Here is a 19,293-nt window from a genome sequence, read left to right as displayed (position 1 = left end):
GCTAATCTCCAGCCTCACAGCTCTAAGCCAAGAAACTACCATCTCTCCTAAAATACTACGGGGACCTCCTAACTAAGAGAAGGCTCTCACTGTCCTCTAATCCATTCTCTACACTGCAGCCAGACAGATCTCTTCACTTATTAGATCACCTCATTTTCTGAAACACTGCACCAGCTTCTCACTGTGCACAGAATCCAGGAGGAAAAAAAAACAAAAAACAAAAACCTTACTATGGTCAAAAGCCCTGCATGAGCTCTAACCAGTCCTCCAGCCTGACTTCGTACCATACCTCTTGTGGTCTCTCTTCTTTAGGCCCACAAACCTGTTTTCAGGCCCTGCAGCTCATCTTTGACACAGAGCCTTTGTCTAGGGTGCACCACCTGCTCAGCCCCAGACTGAGGCTGTGACACATTGTTGAGTGCCTGCCTATCAACCATTTCCCACTTCTCCTTTACTCATGGAGCCCTGTTTTGTTTTGTTTTCCAGGTATGGAACAGATATACATGCTCCTGGAAGGAGGGCCCCAGCACAAGAACCACAATTGTGGTTGATTGAAGTCAATTGTGGGAAATGATCCCATTTCTCTTTACAGTGATTGGTTTAGGGGGAGCACATGATCCAGTTCTGACCAATGGGACTTGAGAAGTAACTTGTTGGGGGCTTTTGGGAAAGAGTTTTCTTCTTTTTTTTTTTTTTTTTTTTTTTTTTTGTCTTTTGTCTTTTGTTGTTGTTGTTGTTATTGTTGCTATTTCTTGGGCCGCTCCCGCGGCATATGGAGGTTCCCAGGCTAGGGGTTGAATCAGAGCTGTAGCCACCGGCCTACGCCAGAGCCACAGCAACGCGGGATCCGAGCCGCGTCTGCAACCTACACCACAGCTCACGGCAACGCCGGATTGTTAACCCCCTGAGCAAGGGCAGGGTTCGAACCCGCAACCTCATGGTTCCTAGTCGGATTCGTTAACCACTGCGCCACGACGGGAACTCCAGAGTTTTCTTCTTGAGATAAAAAGAAAAGGACACTAGGAGTCCCCTTCTTCCTGCCTTTCAATATAATTGAGAATGTGATAGTCAGCTTGTTACTGTATAAAGGAAGCCAAAAGTACTGTAGAGAAGCTGACCCACAACCCTGATGTCCTTGAGCTACAGCATTAGCTATCCTATCCAGGGACTTCCTCCATGTGACAATAAATGTCCTTTATTATTTAAGCCTCTTGTGGTTGGGATATTCTGTTACTTGTAGCAGAAAGCATCCAAACCATAATGGAACCCTTCCTTACTAGATCAAATATCTGTCATGCACTCTTTTTAGCACTATGTATTTATTTTTAATTTTTGTTTTCTTGAGATAAAAATTCAAGTATTCCTGCTGTGGTACCATAGGATCAGCAGTGTCGCCACAGCACCAGGATGCAGGTTCAATCCCTGACCCAGCACAGTGGGTTAAAGGATCTGGTGTTGCCACAGTATGTCTCAACTGTGGCTCGGATCTGATCCCTGGCCTGGGAACTACATATGCTGCAGGGCAGCCAAAAAAAGAAAAAAACATTCACATAGTATAAAATTTACCATTTTGAAGTATAAAATTCTGTGGTTTTTAGTAAATCATGGTATATATTACTATTAATTCCAAAATGTTTTTATCACCCCAAAAGAAATCCCACATTGCTTAGCTATCATTCCCTAGAGACAAAAAGCCACATATTATATGATTCCATTAATATGAAACACCCAGAGGGACAGAAAGCAGATTAGTGGTTGATAGGGGCTGGAGTGATGGAGGAATGGGGAGTGACCACTTAATAGATATGAGGTTTCCTTTGGGGTGATAAAAAGATTCTTAAACTAGATGGTAGTGATGTTTGCACAACACTGTGAATGTACTTAATACTACTGAATTGTACAATTTAAAATGGTACATTTTATATTATATGTATTTATTTTATCACAATAAACTATTGTATGAGTCTTCCTAGAGGACAGGAGGAAGAAAGCTTATTTTGTTGTTTGTCTGTTTTCAAGCTCTAAATCTAAGTTCCATACCTGCATGTAATCTTTCAGAGTGACAATATCTATTTCATCAGTTATTTTGAACTTCTGGAAAAGACGTTCATCTTCCATAATTTGATGATAAAATTTCTTTTTCCCCATTATTTTGCAAACATCAACCACTGCCTATAAAGGGAAAAGAAAATACTTTTAAAACAGTAGTATAATAGCAATAACTATCAGCATACACTTTACATATTTTTTGTGACAAATACATCAAATACTGTTCCTTTCTTCTGTAGCTTGCTATTCAAAAAGATTGTATTTAAAAGAAGGGAATATATAGGATTTTTAAACCACTTAAAATTTGTTTCCATCACCATCTACATAGTTTTAGAATGTAGCTAGAGGAGTACCTGAGTCTACAATCCTCAGAGGACCACAGTTTTGTTTCATTTTATTTTTAAATCTGCTTCTTTCCCCTTAAAAAACATGATTTCCCTTTAAAAAATAAACCAAACCTCTAACGTCGTTCATGCTGTCAATGCAGAGAAAACTCATCTGGTTATTAAGCAGGTTGCCCTAGGAACCGCAATGAAAAGTCTGGGGCCAGCTCCCTTTTATGTGGTAGTTCATACATCGCCCCCAAATGGAAACATGTACGTTTGAGAGTGCTGAGACCTCCCTCTCCTTCAGGCTTCATTCTCAGTACTGAAAGAGTAGCAAACAAAGAGTTTTTTCCTCTCCCAAATATTAACATTTTGTACTCAAGAAAAGCACCTGAGAGGGCAGAGACAGAAGGATCACAGAAAACATGGAGGCTCGAATCCTATCTGGCTCTATTTGCACCATACCCTTCCACGTATACCTATACTTGTGTTTAGAGCTCTGCATAGACCGTGAATGGAGACTCATGTGCTCCCCACCCTCCTTCCCAGCCCCCATGAGTATGTGCTGACTCTTTCACTACATATTTTTATATTACATATCTGTGCTTCTGGCCATAAAGGTTATGCTTATGTGAAGGGAGACTGGAGTAGATTCTGGTTCAGCTTCTTTTTCCTTTGTGACTCAGAATGTGATACTGTGAAAGTATGGGAACTCTGCATTCTGATGATGATATAAGGCTGTAGAAGAGTGGTTGAGACAGGACTGAAACTCAGAATTTCTATTCTTTTTACTTAACACACAATACAACAGCAAACCTTAATATATTTTCTATTTTGATTCTCACTTTTGTTATCCAGAAAATTTCTTTATTTAAATTCCAAAGCTTAGAGCACAGACACATATGGGAAATGAAAGAAAATATTCAAATGGCTGCAGTTTTATTCCTAATGCACTAAACTGAAAGGACAGAAACAGCTTACTAAAAATGTGATGGAACCTTCCTTTAGGCAGATCATTTTTGTTTTCTGCTTCATTAGTTTCTTCACACACTATACATCTAAAGAAAAGTAAGTATTGGCACGTATCTCCACTATGCTTTCTTGCAATTAATTTCCTGTGGGTTCTAATTAACCATCTCCACAGCGACACTAAAGGTAAAAACAAACAGTTGTACACTGAACAGGTCTTAAAACCATATAATTCCTGCCTAGAGAATTTCTTTAGATATAACTATAGTTTACTTTTGCTCAAGTTACTTAAAAAGGTATTTCTTGTCAGTTCTTCCCTACTCTACTCCGCTCAGCGTCAGCACCAAGCTCTCCAAGCCCCAGTTTCCTGTATGTACAGTGCCTCAGCTCTGTGGCTCAGCTGTGTCAGGCCCATCCTGGTCTCTCAGCCAAAAAAACCCCAGCCTGGCAGCACAGGGCAGGCTCACTGCCCACTTGCGACAGGGGTTTGAAAAAAGTTTGCCCTCCAGTGGCCAAGATTTTCTTTCTCAGACATTGGCCATGTATGACCAGATTCAGGAAAGTCCTTCTGGATAGTAAGGGATAGGAATGAAGAGCCCAGCCCCAGGAGAAAGGGAAGGGTGAAAAGTAGGCAAGGATTCCAGGAGAGCAGCCAATCAGACTAGGATTCAAGAGGCAGGTTCCATTCTTGGTGGGTGACTCAAAGGGTCCAAGGGGGGCATCTCTATATTTGACAGGTCTCTGAATACCTAGCATCACTGTGGCCCAGAAGTCCTCACAACCCTGCAGCTACTTGTTGGCCTAGAGCTACAGTTGATCATGTCAAGTTACCCTAATATCTCAAGGCACTTCCCTGCCTGGCCGGAAATTCTCACTCATGAAGATAGTAACAACTGGTATCTCTGAATGGGAATGAGGTTTCTTGTTTTGGAACCGTTCAGTTAAATACAGGCTCAGAATTAACAAAACCGCCATGACTGCTGACATTGTTTTAACCTTGAAGTGTACACAGTACAGTGGAAATACGGAGAAGTGTTCTATTCTCAGTTCTGGCTCTGATGAGCCTCTCCAAGTTCCAGCTTTCACAAAGGCAAAATGAGAATGACATGCACCTTATCAGAGTTATCCAGGGGCCATATAAGACAATGTACTTAGTGGGGTTCCTGACTCAGAAGTGGTTAAGAGCATGGGCTCTGGAGTCAGGCTCTCTGGGTCTTTTTTTCTCTTTTTTTCTTTTTTATCTTTTTATGGCTGCACCCATGGCATATGGAAATGCCTGGGCCCGGGATGAATCCAAGCCGCAGCTGCGACATACATCACAACTGTGGCAATGCTGGACCCTTTAACCACTGTGCCTCTGTAGCTACCCAAGGCACTGCAGTTGGAGTCTTAACCCACTTCGACCCAGCAGGAACTCCCAGGCTCCCTGAGTCTTGATGTCAGTTCTTTCACTTTGTAGTTGTGAAACCTTAAGCAAGTTACTTATTCTTTTGCTTGTTTGTTTGTTTGTTTTTGCTTTTTTAGGGCTGCTCCCACAGCATATGGAAGTTCCCAGGCTATGGGTCTAATCAGAGCTACAGCTGCTGGCCTATGCCACAGCCCACAGCAATGCCAGATCCTTAACCCACTGAGTGAGGCCAGGGATCGAACCCACAACCTCATGTTTCCTAGTCGGATTTGTTTCTGCTGTGCCATGATGGGAACTCCCAAGTCAGTCTTTTAAAAATAATTAACAGAATCTACATCCTAGAGTTTGTGAGAATTAAATGATAATGCACATAAAATGTTTAACATCATACTCGATAGTGCTCAGTAAGAGTAGCTATTACTAATAATGTTTTTCCTTTTTACATAAATGCCTAATCCTCAAAAAGAACAGGGATCTTCAACTTAAAATGACAGTTGCTGGACATTAATGTTTAAGAACTGTCAACTGCCCAAAAGTGTCCAGGCTATGGGGGTGGCACCTTCAGGACAGTGCTTGTCAAACTGTATTGTGCCTAGGATCACCTGGGGGGGGGTCTTGTTAAAATGCAGATGTTGATTCAGTGGGTCTGAGGTAGGGCCTGAGAGCCTGCATTTCTAATTTATTTATTTCTTTTCTTTCTTTCTTTCTTTCTTTCTTTCTTTCTTTCTTTTTTTTTTTTTTTTGTCTTTTCTAGGGCCATACCCGCTGCATATGGAAGTTCCCAGGCTAGGGGTCTAATCAGAGCTGTAGCCGATGGCCTACGCCACAGCCACAGCAATGTGGGATCCGAGGCGACTCTGCGACCTACACCACAGCTCACGGCAATGCTGGATCCTTAACCCACTGAGCAAGGGCAGGGATCGAACCCGCAACCTCATGGTTCCTAGTCGGATTCATTAACCACTGAGCCACGACTGGAACTCCATTTATTTATTTTCTTTTTACAGATGCACCTGTGACATATGGAAGTTCCCAGGCCAGGGGTCAAATCAGAGCTGCATTTATGACCTAAGCCACAGCTTGTGGGAATGCCAGATCCTTAACCCCTGAGCAAGGGCAGGGATTGAACCGGAATTCCCACAGAGATAACTTTGGGTTTCTTAACCCACTGAACCACAATGGGAACTCTGAGCCTGCATTTCTAATTAAGTTCCTGGGGATGCCATTGCCAAAGGTCTACAGACCACACTTTGGGAAGCAAGGCTTTAGAATATTCGAAATATAGTTGATGGACTAGTATAGTGACAACCCTCTGTAAATAAGCATTGCTCTGAAAATAGATCATAGAAGTAGGTAAGTGAAGTGAGATCTCTTTTTTATACACATGGCTATCCAATTGTTTTAGCACCATTTGAAGTGCCTTCACAAATTTGATGAAGAACAATCAATCATATATGCCTGGGTCTATTTCTGAACTGTCTATTCCATCACACTTATCTACATGTCTATCTTTTTGCCATCACTACACTCTCAGGATTATTACAGTAGCTTTTTAAGTCTTGAAATTAGGCAGCGTAAATTGTCTAAATTGTTCTTCTCAAAGTTGTTTAGGCTAGTCTACATCCTTTCAGTTGTTTTTGCGTTTTGTGGGATATTTTTTTGGTGAATATATGAGAAATGTTGTTGAAAAATGATAACAAAATGTATGAGAAATGGATTTATGGGAAAAGATGAAACAAGAGAGAATTTGTGGGAGTTCCTGTCGTGGCTCAGCGGTAACAAACTCAACTAGGATCCATGAGGACGCATTCTATCCCTGGCCTCGCTCAGTGGGTTAAGAATCCAGTGTTGCTGTGAGCTGTGGTGTAGGTCATAGAAGCGGCTTGGGTCTGGTGTTGCCGTGGCTGTGGCCTAAGCCAGCAGCTACAGCTCCAATTTTACCCCTAGCCTGGGAACTTCCATATGCCATGGGTGCGGCCCTAAAAAGGCAAAAAAAAAAAAAAAAAAAAAAAAGAGAGAGAAGAATTTGTGAAACTCCCTTCCTTTATATATGAACTTAGATTAAACATCTGAATGGACTAAAACTTTTTTTTTCTTTTCTTTTTTTTTTTTTTTTGGTCTTTTTAGGGCTGCACCCGTGGCATATGGAAGTTCCCAGGCTAGGGGTCTAATCAGAGCTGTAGCTGCTGGCCTAGGCCACAGCCACAGCAATGAGGGATCCAAGCTGTGTCTGCAACCTACATCACAGCTCATGGCAATGCTGGATCCTTAACCCACTGAGCAAGGCCAGGGATCAAACCTGTGTCCTCATGGATGCTAGTCAGATTTCGTTTCCACTGAGCCCCAGTGGGAACTCCACATCTACCTTCAAAGAGCAAAAAAGTTGAGTGAACTTAGAGTGAGAAAATTTCCATTTCTACAGGCTTTCTATTAACCATGAATCTAAGTATCACCAGCTTGTTTTGAAGCTGACCTAAAGGGCAAAATGAACCCTAAACTGTTCTCTCCAAGCTGAGTATGTTCTGATCATTAAAACCCCTTAAAATGTTTAGTGAAAAACTCAAGCTGAATAGTATGATCATATTTTAAAAATAAGAACAAAAAATTTAAAAATACCTGTGTATTTTTATCAAAAATTGAAGGATACACAACAAACTATTAACAGAGATCACTCCAGGTGAGTGACAGTTGCAGCACAGAGAAGAAAGGCATGACGGCATATTTTCCTTTTTAAAAAAACTTCTGTGCTACTTCTTTTTTTCAACAGTTACTGTGTTGGGGAGGAAGAGCCCAGTCCCAGGAGAAGTGGAAGGGTGAAAACTAGACAAGTATTCCAGGAGAGCAGCCAATCAGACTAGAATTTAAGAAGCATAAAATTTAAATAAAATTTAAATAAAATTTAAGTTATCATACAGCATTTTAATGCATTTTGATGTATAAACAGTGCTTTCCAGTCATGGCCTCTAAGGTTCTCATTTACTCTACCCTGGGGATATCAGGGGCCACTAGGAGTAGTCTCAGGAAAATGTCACTATCTAAAAAAGCCCCATTATATAATCTCAGAAAAGCAACAATTTATGACGTTTTATATGGACAACTATAAGCTTATTCTGTAGGTAAATGTGGCATGAATTTATCTCTTGAACGCAGAATAAATATCTACTTTCACATCTGAAGTCATTCTACATAAATGAACAAATATTAATGTTTCTGAAATACCATATTCCACATGAAACCACTAGTCTTTGATATATTTCTGAAACTAAGTTAAATTTTCTCTGATAGTGCCTGAAAAGACGGAGAAAAGCAGTCTCTTTTCCTTTGCTAATATTCTTCATAGAATAAATGCTGCACATGCTGGATCTGATCAGAAATTGCCATGCTGTGCAGTCTTCTATCTTTAGTGCCATTCCTGATGATTTCAGATGGGTCATAATTTTCACCTAAAATACTTCTAGAGGGCTACAGCAAAATAAACTTTGATGTATGGTTTATAAAAGGCTAAATATGAGAATGTACACTTTTTTCTCAATTACAGTCAGGTGCAAGTGTCAAAGGAATAAACCTATGCTGCAGATTCTTGCTATTAAAATATGGTCCATAGATCAGCAGCAGTGGCAGCACCTGGGAGCTGAGTAGAAATGCAGAATCTCAGGACCCGTTCCAGATCTACTGAATCAGAAACTACATTTTAACAAGGTCCTTAGGTGAGTTCTATGTTGTAGACACAATTATGATGAATATTCATGAAACTTAAAAGTATGAGAAATGCAAAAAAGGATAAATATTTTAAAAGTTCATTTTTAAACTCTAGCACATTGTTTTTCAATATATTATCAGAATCAAAGGAACACTGATAAAATGCCATTAAAACAAAATTGCATCAAATGTTTTGCATAATTAAAAAGCCCTTACCAATAGGCTACTGTGATTCACTATTAATAAACCACAATTTTCTTTTTTCTTTTCTTTCTTTTCTTTTCTTTTTTTTTTAGGGCCACACCTTCCCTTTTTTAGGTCATATGGAGGTTCCCAGGCTAGGGGTCTAATCGGAGCTACAGCTGCTGGCCTACGCCACAGCCACGGCAACATGGGATCCGTGCCGCATCTGCAGCCTAGACCACAGCTTACAGCAATGCTGGATCCTTAACCCACTGAGTGAGGCCAGGGATCCAATCTGCAACATCATGGTTACTAGTCGGATGCATTTCTGCTGCGCCACAACGGGAACTCCCAAACCACAATTTTCATACAAAAACAGATGGATATTTTCTAGGGCTTTATATAAGTAATTTATTCCAAATAATTTTTTTAGCTAATAAACAGAGACCCTTTGAAATATGATGCTTAAAAAAATACTACCTGCCTGCTGGGCTGTTTCATGGTGAAATAACAGTCTGTACACTTTAAATGCAATTCATATACTTACATAGATGTTAGGAAGCTAAATTAACACAAACATAAACTGTACATCATGAAACATCACCTCACTTGATGGCTTTAATAATTTTTTCCGCTGAAATACTTGTAACCATGGCCTTCAGTTTGAAGAAAAATTTTAAACACGATGAAAGGTGGAAATTTTTCACCACTGAATCTGAAATAAAAACCAAAAGTTAGTTATTTGGTATCAGGGTTGGGGCTCAGTTACTTCTCTCCTTTGTACTTAAGATTGTTCACATAGTTTCTTGCATGCAGGGTAAAGGCTATGCTAGAGCATAAAAAGAATTGGTAATGAAACAGATCACAGAGGATGAAAGAGCCTCACTTTGGCAGGTGTGCTCTCGACTGTTCTCATATGTGTATTAGGCTGAACACATCATGGGAGATAAGAGCCACTCTCAAGGCAGTTTTTGGCCCAAGAGTCATGCCTCAGTCTCTCCAAATAAATATAAATAAGAACAACATATTTACTGTGCAATTACAACCTGAGAAGTTATGAAGACTTAAGAAAATAAATTTCTGGAGTTCCTGTTGGGGCTCAGCGGTTAATGAATTCGACTAGGAACCATGAGGTTGCGGGTTTGGTCCATGCCCTTGCTCAGTGGGTTAATGATCTGGCGTTGCGGTGAGCTGTGGTGTAGGTTGCAGACGCGGCTCGGATCCCCCATTGCTGTGGCTCTGGCGTAGGCCGGCGGTCACAGCTCTGATTAGATCCCTAGCCTGGGAACCTCCATATGCTGCCGGTGCAGCCCTAGAAAAGATAAAAAAAAAAAAAAAAGACAAAAAAAGGAAAGAAAACAAATTTCTAAGATTTCTTCATATTAACTCCTTGAAATAAATCAGCATAAAAAATTACCTGAATCTAACTTTACACTTCATGCAAGGATCTTTAACAAGTTCAGCCTCTAAGGGGCTCACTTTCTTCAAAATTTCATATGTCACGTGATGTTCCTGAAATAGATTATGCTATTAACAGAAAGCAGTACCCTGTCCAGGCACAATTTTCTTTTTTTTTTTTTTTTTTTTTTTTTTTTTTTAGATTACATCTTTTAAGCTTTATTTTTAATTTTTTTTTTTAATTTTATTTTCCCACTGTACAGCAAGGGGGTCAGGTTATCCTTACATGTATACATTACAATTACAGTTTTTCCCCCACCATTTCTTCTGTTGCAACATGAGTATCTAGACATAGTTCTCAATGCTATTCAGCGGGATCTCCTTGTAAATCTATTCTACGTTGTGACTGATAAGCCCAAGCTCCCGATCCCTCCCACTCCCTCCCCCTCCCATCAGGCAACCACAAGTCTCTTCTCCAAGTCCATGATTTTCTTTTCTGAGGAGATGTTCATTTGTGCTGGATATTAGATTCCAGTTATAAGTGATGTCATATGGTATTTGTCTTTGTCTTTCTGGCTCATTTCACTCAGTATGAGATTCTCTAGTTCCATCCATGTTGCTGCAAATGGCATGATGTCATCCTTTTTTATGGCTGAGTAGTATTCCATCGTGTATATATACCACATCTTCCGAATCCAATCCTCTGTCGATGGACATTTGGATTGTTTCCATGTCCTGGCTATTGTGAATAGTGCTGCAATGAACATGCGGGTGCATGTGTCTCTTTTAAGTAGAGCTTTGTCCGGATAGATGCCCAAGAGTGGGATTGCGGGGTCATATGGAAGTTCTATGTATAGATTTCTAAGGTATCTCCAAACTGTTCTCCATAGTGGCTGTACCAGTTTACATTCCCACCAACAGTGCAGGAGGGTTCCCTTTTCTCCACAGCCCCTCCAGCACTTGTTATTTGTGGATTTATTAATGATGGCCATTCTGACTGGTGTGAGGTGGTATCTCATGGTAGTTTTGATTTGCATTTCTCTTATAATCAGCGATGTTGAGCATTTTTTCATGTGTTTGTTGGCCATCTGTATATCTTCCTTGGAGAAATGTCTATTCAGGTCTTTTGCCCATTTTTCCATTGATTGATTGGTTTTTTTGCTGTTGAGTTGTATAAGTTGCTTGTATATTCTAGAGATTAAGCCCTTGTCAGTTGCATCATTTGAAACTATTTTCTCCCATTCTGTAAGTTGTCTTTTTGTTTTCTTTTGGGTTTCCTTTGCTGTGCAAAAGCTTTTCAGTTTGATGAGGTCCCATGGGTTTATTTTTGCTCTAATTTCTATTGCTTTGGGAGACTGACCTGAGAAAATATTCATGATGTTGATGTCAGAGAGTGTTTTGCCTATGTTTTCTTCTAGGAGTTTGATGGTGTCCTGTCGTATATTTAAGTCTTTCAGCCATTTGGAGTTTATTTTTGTGCATGGTGTGAGGGTGTGTTCTAGTTTCATTGCTTTGCATACAGCTGTCCAGGTTTCCCAGCAATGCTTGCTGAATAGACTTTCCTTTTCCCATTTGATGTTCTTGCCTCCCTTGTCAAAGATTAATTGACCATAGGTGTCAGGGTTTATTTCCGGATTCTCTATTCTGTTCCATTGGTCTGTCTGTCTGTTTTGATACCAGTACCACACTGTTTTGATGACTGTGGCTTTGTAGTATTTCTTGAAGTCTGGGAGAGTGATGCCTCCTGCTTGGTTTTTGTTTCTCAGGATTGCTTTGGCGATTCTCGGTCTTTTGTGGTTCCATATAAATGTTTGGATTGTTTGTTCTAGTTCTGTGAACAATGTCATGGGTAATTTGATAGGGATTGCATTGAATCTGTAGATTGCTTTGGGTAGGATGGCCATTTTCACAATATTGATTTTTCCAATCCAGGAACATGGAATATCTTTCCATTTTTTTACATCTTCTTTGATTTCTTTGATTAAGGTTTTATAGTTCTCGGCATATAGGTCCTTTACCTCTTTGGTTAGGTGTATTCCGAGGTATTTGATTTTGTGAGGTACAATTTTAAAAGGTATCATATTTTTGTATTCCTTTTCTAATGTTTCATTGCTGGTATACAGAAATGCAACTGACTTCTGAATGTTAATCTTATATCCTGCCACTTTGCTGAATTTATTAATCAGTTCAAGGAGTTTTGGGGTTGAGTCCTTAGGGTTTTCTAGGTATAGAATCATGTCATCTGCATACAGTGACAGTTTGATCTCTTCTCTTCCTATATGGATGCCTTTGATTTCTTTTGTTTGTCTAATTGCTGTGGCTAAGACTTCCAAAACTATGTTGAAGAGCAGTGGTGAGAGTGGGCATCCCTGTCTTGTTCCAGATTTGAGTGAGAAGGCTTTCAGTTTTTCCCCATTGAGGATTATATTTGCTGTGGGTTTATCATAAATGGCTTTGATTATATTCAGGAATGTTCCCTCTATACCCACTTTGGCGAGGGTCTTGATCATGAATGGATGTTGAACTTTGTCAAATGCTTTTTCTGCATCTATTGAGATGATCATATGATTTTTGACTTTTTTTTTGTTAATGTGGTGTATGACGTTGATTGATTTGCGTATGTTGAACCATCCTTGTGAACCTGGGATGAACCCAACCTGGTCATGGTGTATAATTTTTTTGATATGTTGTTGGATTCGGTTGGCTAAGATTTTGTTGAGAATTTTTGCATCTATATTCATCAATGATATTGGGCGATAGTTTTCTTTTTTGGTGGTATCTCTGCCTGGTTTTGGAATGAGGGTGATGGTGGCCTCATAGAATGTCTTTGGGAGTTTTCCTTCTTCTTCAACCTTTTGAAAGAGTTTAAGGAGGATGGGCACCAATTCCTCTTTATATGTTTGATAAAATTCACCTGTGAAGCCATCTGGTCCTGGGCTTTTATTTGTAGGGAGTGATTTTATGACCTCTTCAATTTCATTTCTGGTGATTGGTCTGTTCAGTTGGTCTGTTTCTGCTTGATTCAGTTTTGGCAGGCTGTAAGATTCTAGAAAATTGTCCATTTCTTCCAGATTGTCAAACTTATTGCCATATAGTTGTTCATAGTATTCTCTTATGGTTTTTTGTATTTCTGCTGTATCCGTTGTGATTTCTCCTTTTTCATTTATAATTTTGGTGATTTGGGTTCTTTCTCTCCTCTTTTTAGTGAGTCTGGCCAGGGGTTTATCAATTTTGTTCACCTTTTCAAAGAACCAGCTCTTGGTTTTATTAATTTTCTCTATTGTTTTTTGAGTCTCTATTTTATTGATTTCTTCTTTGATCTTTACAATTTCCTTCCTTCTGCTGACTTTAGGACTTCTTTGTTCTTCTTTTTCTAATTCATTTAGGTGGAGGGTTAAGTTGTCAATTTGGGATCTTTCTTCTTTTTTGAGAAAGGCCTGGATTGCTATAAATTTCCCTCTGAGCACTGCTTTCGCAGCATCCCATAGATTTTGAGAGGTTGTGTCTTCATTATCATTTGTTTCAAGATAGTTTTTAATTTCCTTCTTGATTTCCTCATTGACCCATTGGTTTTTTAGTAGCATGTTGTTTAGTCTCCATGGAGTAGGTTTTTTCTCTTTCCTTTTCCCATGGTTGATTTCTAATTTCATGGCATTGTGGTCAGAGAAGATACTTGAGATAATTTCTATGCTCCTAAATTTATTGAGATTCGCTTTATGTCCCAATATGTGGTCGATTCTTGAGAATGTTCCATGAGCATTTGAGAAGAATGTGTATTCTGATTTTTTTGGATGTAGTGTCCTGAAGATATCAATTAAGTCTAACTTTTCTATTGTTTCCTTTAGGATCTCTGTTGCTTTATTGGTTTTCTGTCTAGAGGATCTGTCCATTGATGTGAGGGGGGTATTTAGGTCTCCTACTATGATTGTATTCTCATCAATATCTCCCTTTATGTCTGTTAATATTTGTTGTGTGTATCTGGGTGCTCCTGTATTTGGGGCATATATGTTGACGATAGTAACATCCTCTCCTTGGATGGATCCCTTAATCATTAAATAGTGTCCTTCTTTGTCTTTCTTTATGTCTTTTGTTTTAAAGTCTATTTTGTCTGATATGAGCGTTGCAACTCCTGCTTTTCTGTCATGTCTATTGGCATGAAATACTTTTCCCCAGCCTTTCACTTTCAATCTATATGTATCTTTTGTCCTAAGGTGAGTTTCTTGTAGGCAGCATATTGAAGGTTTTTGCCGTTTTATCCACTCAGCCATTCTGTGTCTTTTGATTGGGGCATTCAGTCCATTGACATTTAAGGTGATAATTGATAGATGATTATTTATTGCCATTTGATCCTCGTGTTCCAGTTGATTCTATGGTTCTCCATTCTTCTTTTTTTTTTTTTTTTTTTTTTTTTTGGTTGGATGGTCTCCTGTTATTATCTGCTTGAGTGTATTTTTTTTTTTCATTTTTTGCAAATGCAATATTTGGTTTTGGCTTGTGGTTGCCCTGTTTTTTAAGTATGCTAACCCCTTCCCATAATTGTGTGTTTTAGCCTGATGGTCCTGTAAGTTCAAACACTTCATTATTATATTAAAATTAAGAAGAGAGACATATATACAAACAAAAAGGATTATTTACCTCCTAACATCCCTTGCCCACATTTTATGGTTTTGATGACTCTTTTATTTTTTTCTTTTTAATTTTATTTTGTTTGAAGCATGTTCATGATTAAATCTGTATGCTGGCTTATTTGAGTGACTGCTCTCTGATTACGGTTTCCTCAATCCTAGTTCTTCCTCTTCTTCTTCTTCTTTTTTTTTTTTTTTTTTCTTCCCTTTCCTTCCTTTCTTTTTGGTTTAGAGAAGCCCTTTCAATATTTCCTTTAACCTGGGTTTTGTGTTGCTGTATTCTTTAAGTTTTTGTTTGTTGGGAAAAATTTTTATTTCCCCTTCTATTTTAAATGATATTCTTGCTGGATAAAGTATTCTAGGTTGCATATTTTTTCCTTTGAGCACTTTAAATATCTCTTGCCATTCCCTCCTGGCCTGTAGTGTTTCTGTAGAGAAATCAGCTGATATTCTTATGGGGGTTCCCTTGTAGGTAACATTCTGTTTTTCTCTTGCTGCCTTTAGGATCCTCTCTTTATCACTAACTTTTGCCATTTTTATTATGATGTGTCTTGGTGTGGGTCTGTTTGGGTTCAGTTTGTTTGGGGCCCTCTGTGCTTCTTGTATCTTGAATCCAGTATCCTTTAGATTTGGGAAGTTTCCAGCGATAATTTCTTCAAATATATTTTCCATTCCCTTATCTTTTTCTACTCCTTCTGGAATTCCTATTATGCGTAGATTGGCCCGTTTTATATTATCCCATAGGTCTCTTATATTGCTTTCCAGTTTTTTGATTCGGTTTTCTGTCTGTTGACCAGATTGAGTGATTTCCATTATTCTATCTTCCATATCACTGATTCGTTCTTCTGCATTATTCATTCTGGTTTTTACTGCCCCTAGTTCAGTTTGCATCTCTGCAAATGAATGTTCTAGTTTTTCTTGGCTCCTCCTTATATTTTCTAGCTCCTTTCTGAGGGTATCTGCATTGCTGTTCATATCTTCTCTTAATTCCTTCAGTATTTTCACTATTTCTCTTTTGAACTCCAGGTCTGTCAGACTGCAGAGATCAGTTTCATTGTTGACTGTTTTAGGTGAGTTCTCCTGTTGGTTTGACTGGGGGTGGTTTCTCAGCTTCTTCATCTTGCTTGTTGTCTTCTTTCTCCTGAGGGAGTTGTACTCTCCGTTATCGGGTAGTGTTTGCCTTGTCACTGCCCTGGAATATTTCCTGAGGGCTGTCGTTGTTGGTCAATCTTTTTTTGAGGCAGTGTGGCTTTTCTGGAGTGTTGATGGGACTAACAGTGTTTCTTTGAAGCAAAGGAGGACTTCCTGAGGGGAGACAGGACTGGGAGGTCCACCCCACGATGGTAGCAGATTTCACTTGGTTCTCAGCACCCCCTGGGGTCTTGGGCGGGTAGCAGGGCCCTTGGAGACTCAAGAGGTTCCTCCCCAGGGCACAATTTTCTACAAATAACAGAGGGGGCATGGTAAAGTGAAAGTACACCAGACTTGGAATTCTAAAGATCCAAATTCTGGTCTTGGCTTCCCCACTTACCATCTATGTAGCCTTGAGTTAGTTACTTCTAACTTTTGGCCTCCAAGTTTGGGTATGTATCCCTCCTTGAGATCCCAGGCACTGTTCTTTCCCTCGGACAACACTTTTCAAAATGTGTCGTAGCTAACTATAAATGTGTCTGTGTTTCCTATTAGACTGTAAGCTTCATAAAGGTAGGGGCAGTATCTTCTTTACCATTGTATTCCTAGTATCTAGCACAGTGCCTGGAATACAGCAATTGTTTAACAAGTATTTGATATTGAGCAATTCACTTTAAAATGAGAATGAAAATGATAATAGAAATGTTCTCAGCGCTTAAATGCCTTATATACCACATACTATGTTAATTGCCTTATATATAAAATTTAATTATTACAACTCAGAAATATTATTTGGGAGTTCCTGTGGTGGCGCAGCAGAAATGAATCCAACTAGTAACCATGAAGTTTTGGGTTTGATCCCTGGTCTCACTCAGTTGGTTAAGGATCCAGCATTCCTTTGGATGTGGCGGAGGCTGGCAGCTATAGCTCCAATTCAACCTCTAGCCTGAACACTTCCACATGCCATGGGTGCAGCCTTAAAAATACAAAACAAAAAAGAAATATTATTTGAATGTTGTCATTCCCATTTTACAAATGAGTGGGGCTGAGGCTCTGGGAGTGTCTGTAACTCATCCAAAGGCATAAAGGTAGTAAACAGAGAAGCTAGGATTCAAACTTAGATCTGTTTGATTCTAAAGCCCCCACTTTCCCCCCACTTGACCCCACCCAACCTTTACACCTATGACAATCACATAAAAATGTACCCCAAAGGGCTTTTTAAATGACAAAGCATTTTATTTTTGTTTTGTTGTCTTTTTAGGGCCGCACCTGCGGCATATGGAAGTTCCCAGGTTAGGAGTCAAATAGGAGCTGCAGCTGCCAGCCTACACCGCAGCCACAGCAACGTGGGATCAGAGGCATATCTGCAACCTACAGCACAGCTCATGGCAACGCCGGATCCTTAACCCACCAAGTGAGGCCAGGGATTCAACCCGTGTCCTCAGGTTCATTACTGCTGAGCCACAACGGGAACTTCAACAAAGCATTTTAAATATAAGGTAGTAACTTGAAATATTAGGGTAATAGATAAAAAAGAATTAATTTCTGTTACTAAGAGAGTGTAAAATTATGACAAACCAGCACTGTGTAATTAAATACAAGTTCCATGTATGAAGACAATAGACAATGGACCTGAAATGTCACAGGTTTACCTGGGTGGGTTTTCTCTGAGGTATTCTGCTTTTTTACTGATACCAGAAATGGGTCTGTGGGTCAGATGGTTAAAGTGTATATATTTCTCAGAGTTTATGATGCTTTTTGGAGCTGCTAAAATTCCCTTAATGTGACTATTACTAATTATAGACTATTGTAATAATGGGTGATTTTACTAGGAGAATATTTAACACTACATGAAAGAAGGATTAATACTCTGCTAGGGTTGCCAGAGTTATTTTTTTAGGGAGTGGCAGGGTATGCACTTTTCGTTTGTTTTTGTTCAGGCAGGACTATATTATTCATAATGTTCTGTACTTGCCTTTTTCACTAATGAGGTATTTTAGCTACCTTTCTATTGCAGCATCATAAGCAAGGGTGCAAGGCTTAACAGTATGAAAGCACCAACATTTATTCAACCAGCATCATATTGATGGACATTATAGATTTTTAAAAAAATTTTTTAATTGTTATTTCCCCAATACAATTTTTTTTCTATTGTACAGCATGGTGACCCAGTTATACGTACATGTATACATTCTTTTTTCTCCTATTATCATGCTCCATCATAAGAGACCAGACATCATAGGATTTACTTTTTTGTTGTTGCAAATAATACTGCAGTGGAATTAAACATATATGTAGAATGGACACCTAGAAGTGAAATCGTTGGGCGGGAGGCAAAGGCACTTTTAATTCAGAGATTTTTATTGTTGGATCACTGTGTCACATCTTCAAATAAGAAACTGATGTCTTTTTTCCTTTTTAGGGCCGTACTTGCGGCACATGGAAGTTCTCAGGCAAGGAGTCGAATCACAGCTGCAGGTGTCAGACTATGCCACAGCCTACGCCACAGCCACACCAGATCCTAACTGCAATTGTAGCCTACACCGCTTGAGGCAATGCCGGATCCTTAACCCACTGAGCAAGACCAGGGATCAAACCCACAACCTCATGGATACTAGTTGTGTTCTTAACAACAGGAACTCCAAGAAACTGAATTTTAAAAAATCACATTAGTCTCCATAGTGGTCACACCAGTTAACATTCCCACCAATAGTGTGGGAGGGTTCCCTTTTCTCTACACCCTCTCCAGCATTTATTTATTTATTTATTGCTTTTTTTTTTTTTCAGGGCTGCACCCTTGGCATATGGAAGTTCCCTGGCTAGGTGTCAAATGAGAGCTACAGCTGCAGGCCTACACCACAGCTACAGCAACTCAGGATCCACGCCATATCTGCTACCTACACCATGGCTCTCGGCAAGCAAGGGGAGGGATCGAACCCGCATTCTCATGGATACTAGTCGGATTCATTTCCACTGCACCACAATGGGAACGCCCCTCTCCAGCATTTATTGATGGTAGACTTTTTGATAATGGCCATTCTGAGTGGTGTGAGGTGATGTCTCATTGTAGTTTCGATTTGCATTTCTCTAATAATTAGTGATGTTGAGCATCTTTTCATGTGCTTTTTGGCCATCTGTCTGTTTTCTTTTTTCTTTCTTTCTTTTTTTTTTTTTTTTGTCTTTTTTGCTATTTCTTGGGCCACTCCTGTGGCATATGGAGGTTCCCAGGCTAGGGGTTGAATCGGAGCTGTAGCCACCGGCCTACGGCAGAGCCATAGCAACGCGGGATCCGAGCCGCGTCTGCAACCTACACCATAGCTCACCGCAACACCGGATTGTTAACCCACTGAGCAAGGGCAGGGACCGAACCCACAACCTCATGGTTCCTAGTCGGATTCATTAACCACTGCGCCACGACGGGAACTCCGGCCATCTGTCTGTTTTCTGTGGAGAAATGTCTGTTTAGATCTTCTGACCATTTTTAATTGGGTTGTTTGTTTTTCTG

General features: G+C 39.7%; 1 protein-coding gene across 1 annotated transcript in view; it reads right to left on the bottom strand.

The window, feature by feature from the left end:
- CXHXorf58 (chromosome X CXorf58 homolog) overlaps positions 1-19,293 on the bottom strand; it is a 31,074-nt gene that overhangs the window by 8,247 nt on the left and 3,534 nt on the right. The window contains 4 exon segments of the mRNA XM_021080584.1: positions 2,041-2,172; positions 9,239-9,258; positions 9,261-9,349; positions 10,052-10,146. Coding sequence (XP_020936243.1) covers positions 2,041-2,172; positions 9,239-9,258; positions 9,261-9,349; positions 10,052-10,146 — 336 coding nt within the window.

Source organism: Sus scrofa, chromosome X, assembly GCF_000003025.6.
Source record: "Sus scrofa isolate TJ Tabasco breed Duroc chromosome X, Sscrofa11.1, whole genome shotgun sequence".
Lineage (NCBI taxonomy): Eukaryota > Metazoa > Chordata > Mammalia > Artiodactyla > Suidae > Sus > Sus scrofa.
This window is presented reverse-complemented; position numbering and strand designations above follow the sequence as displayed.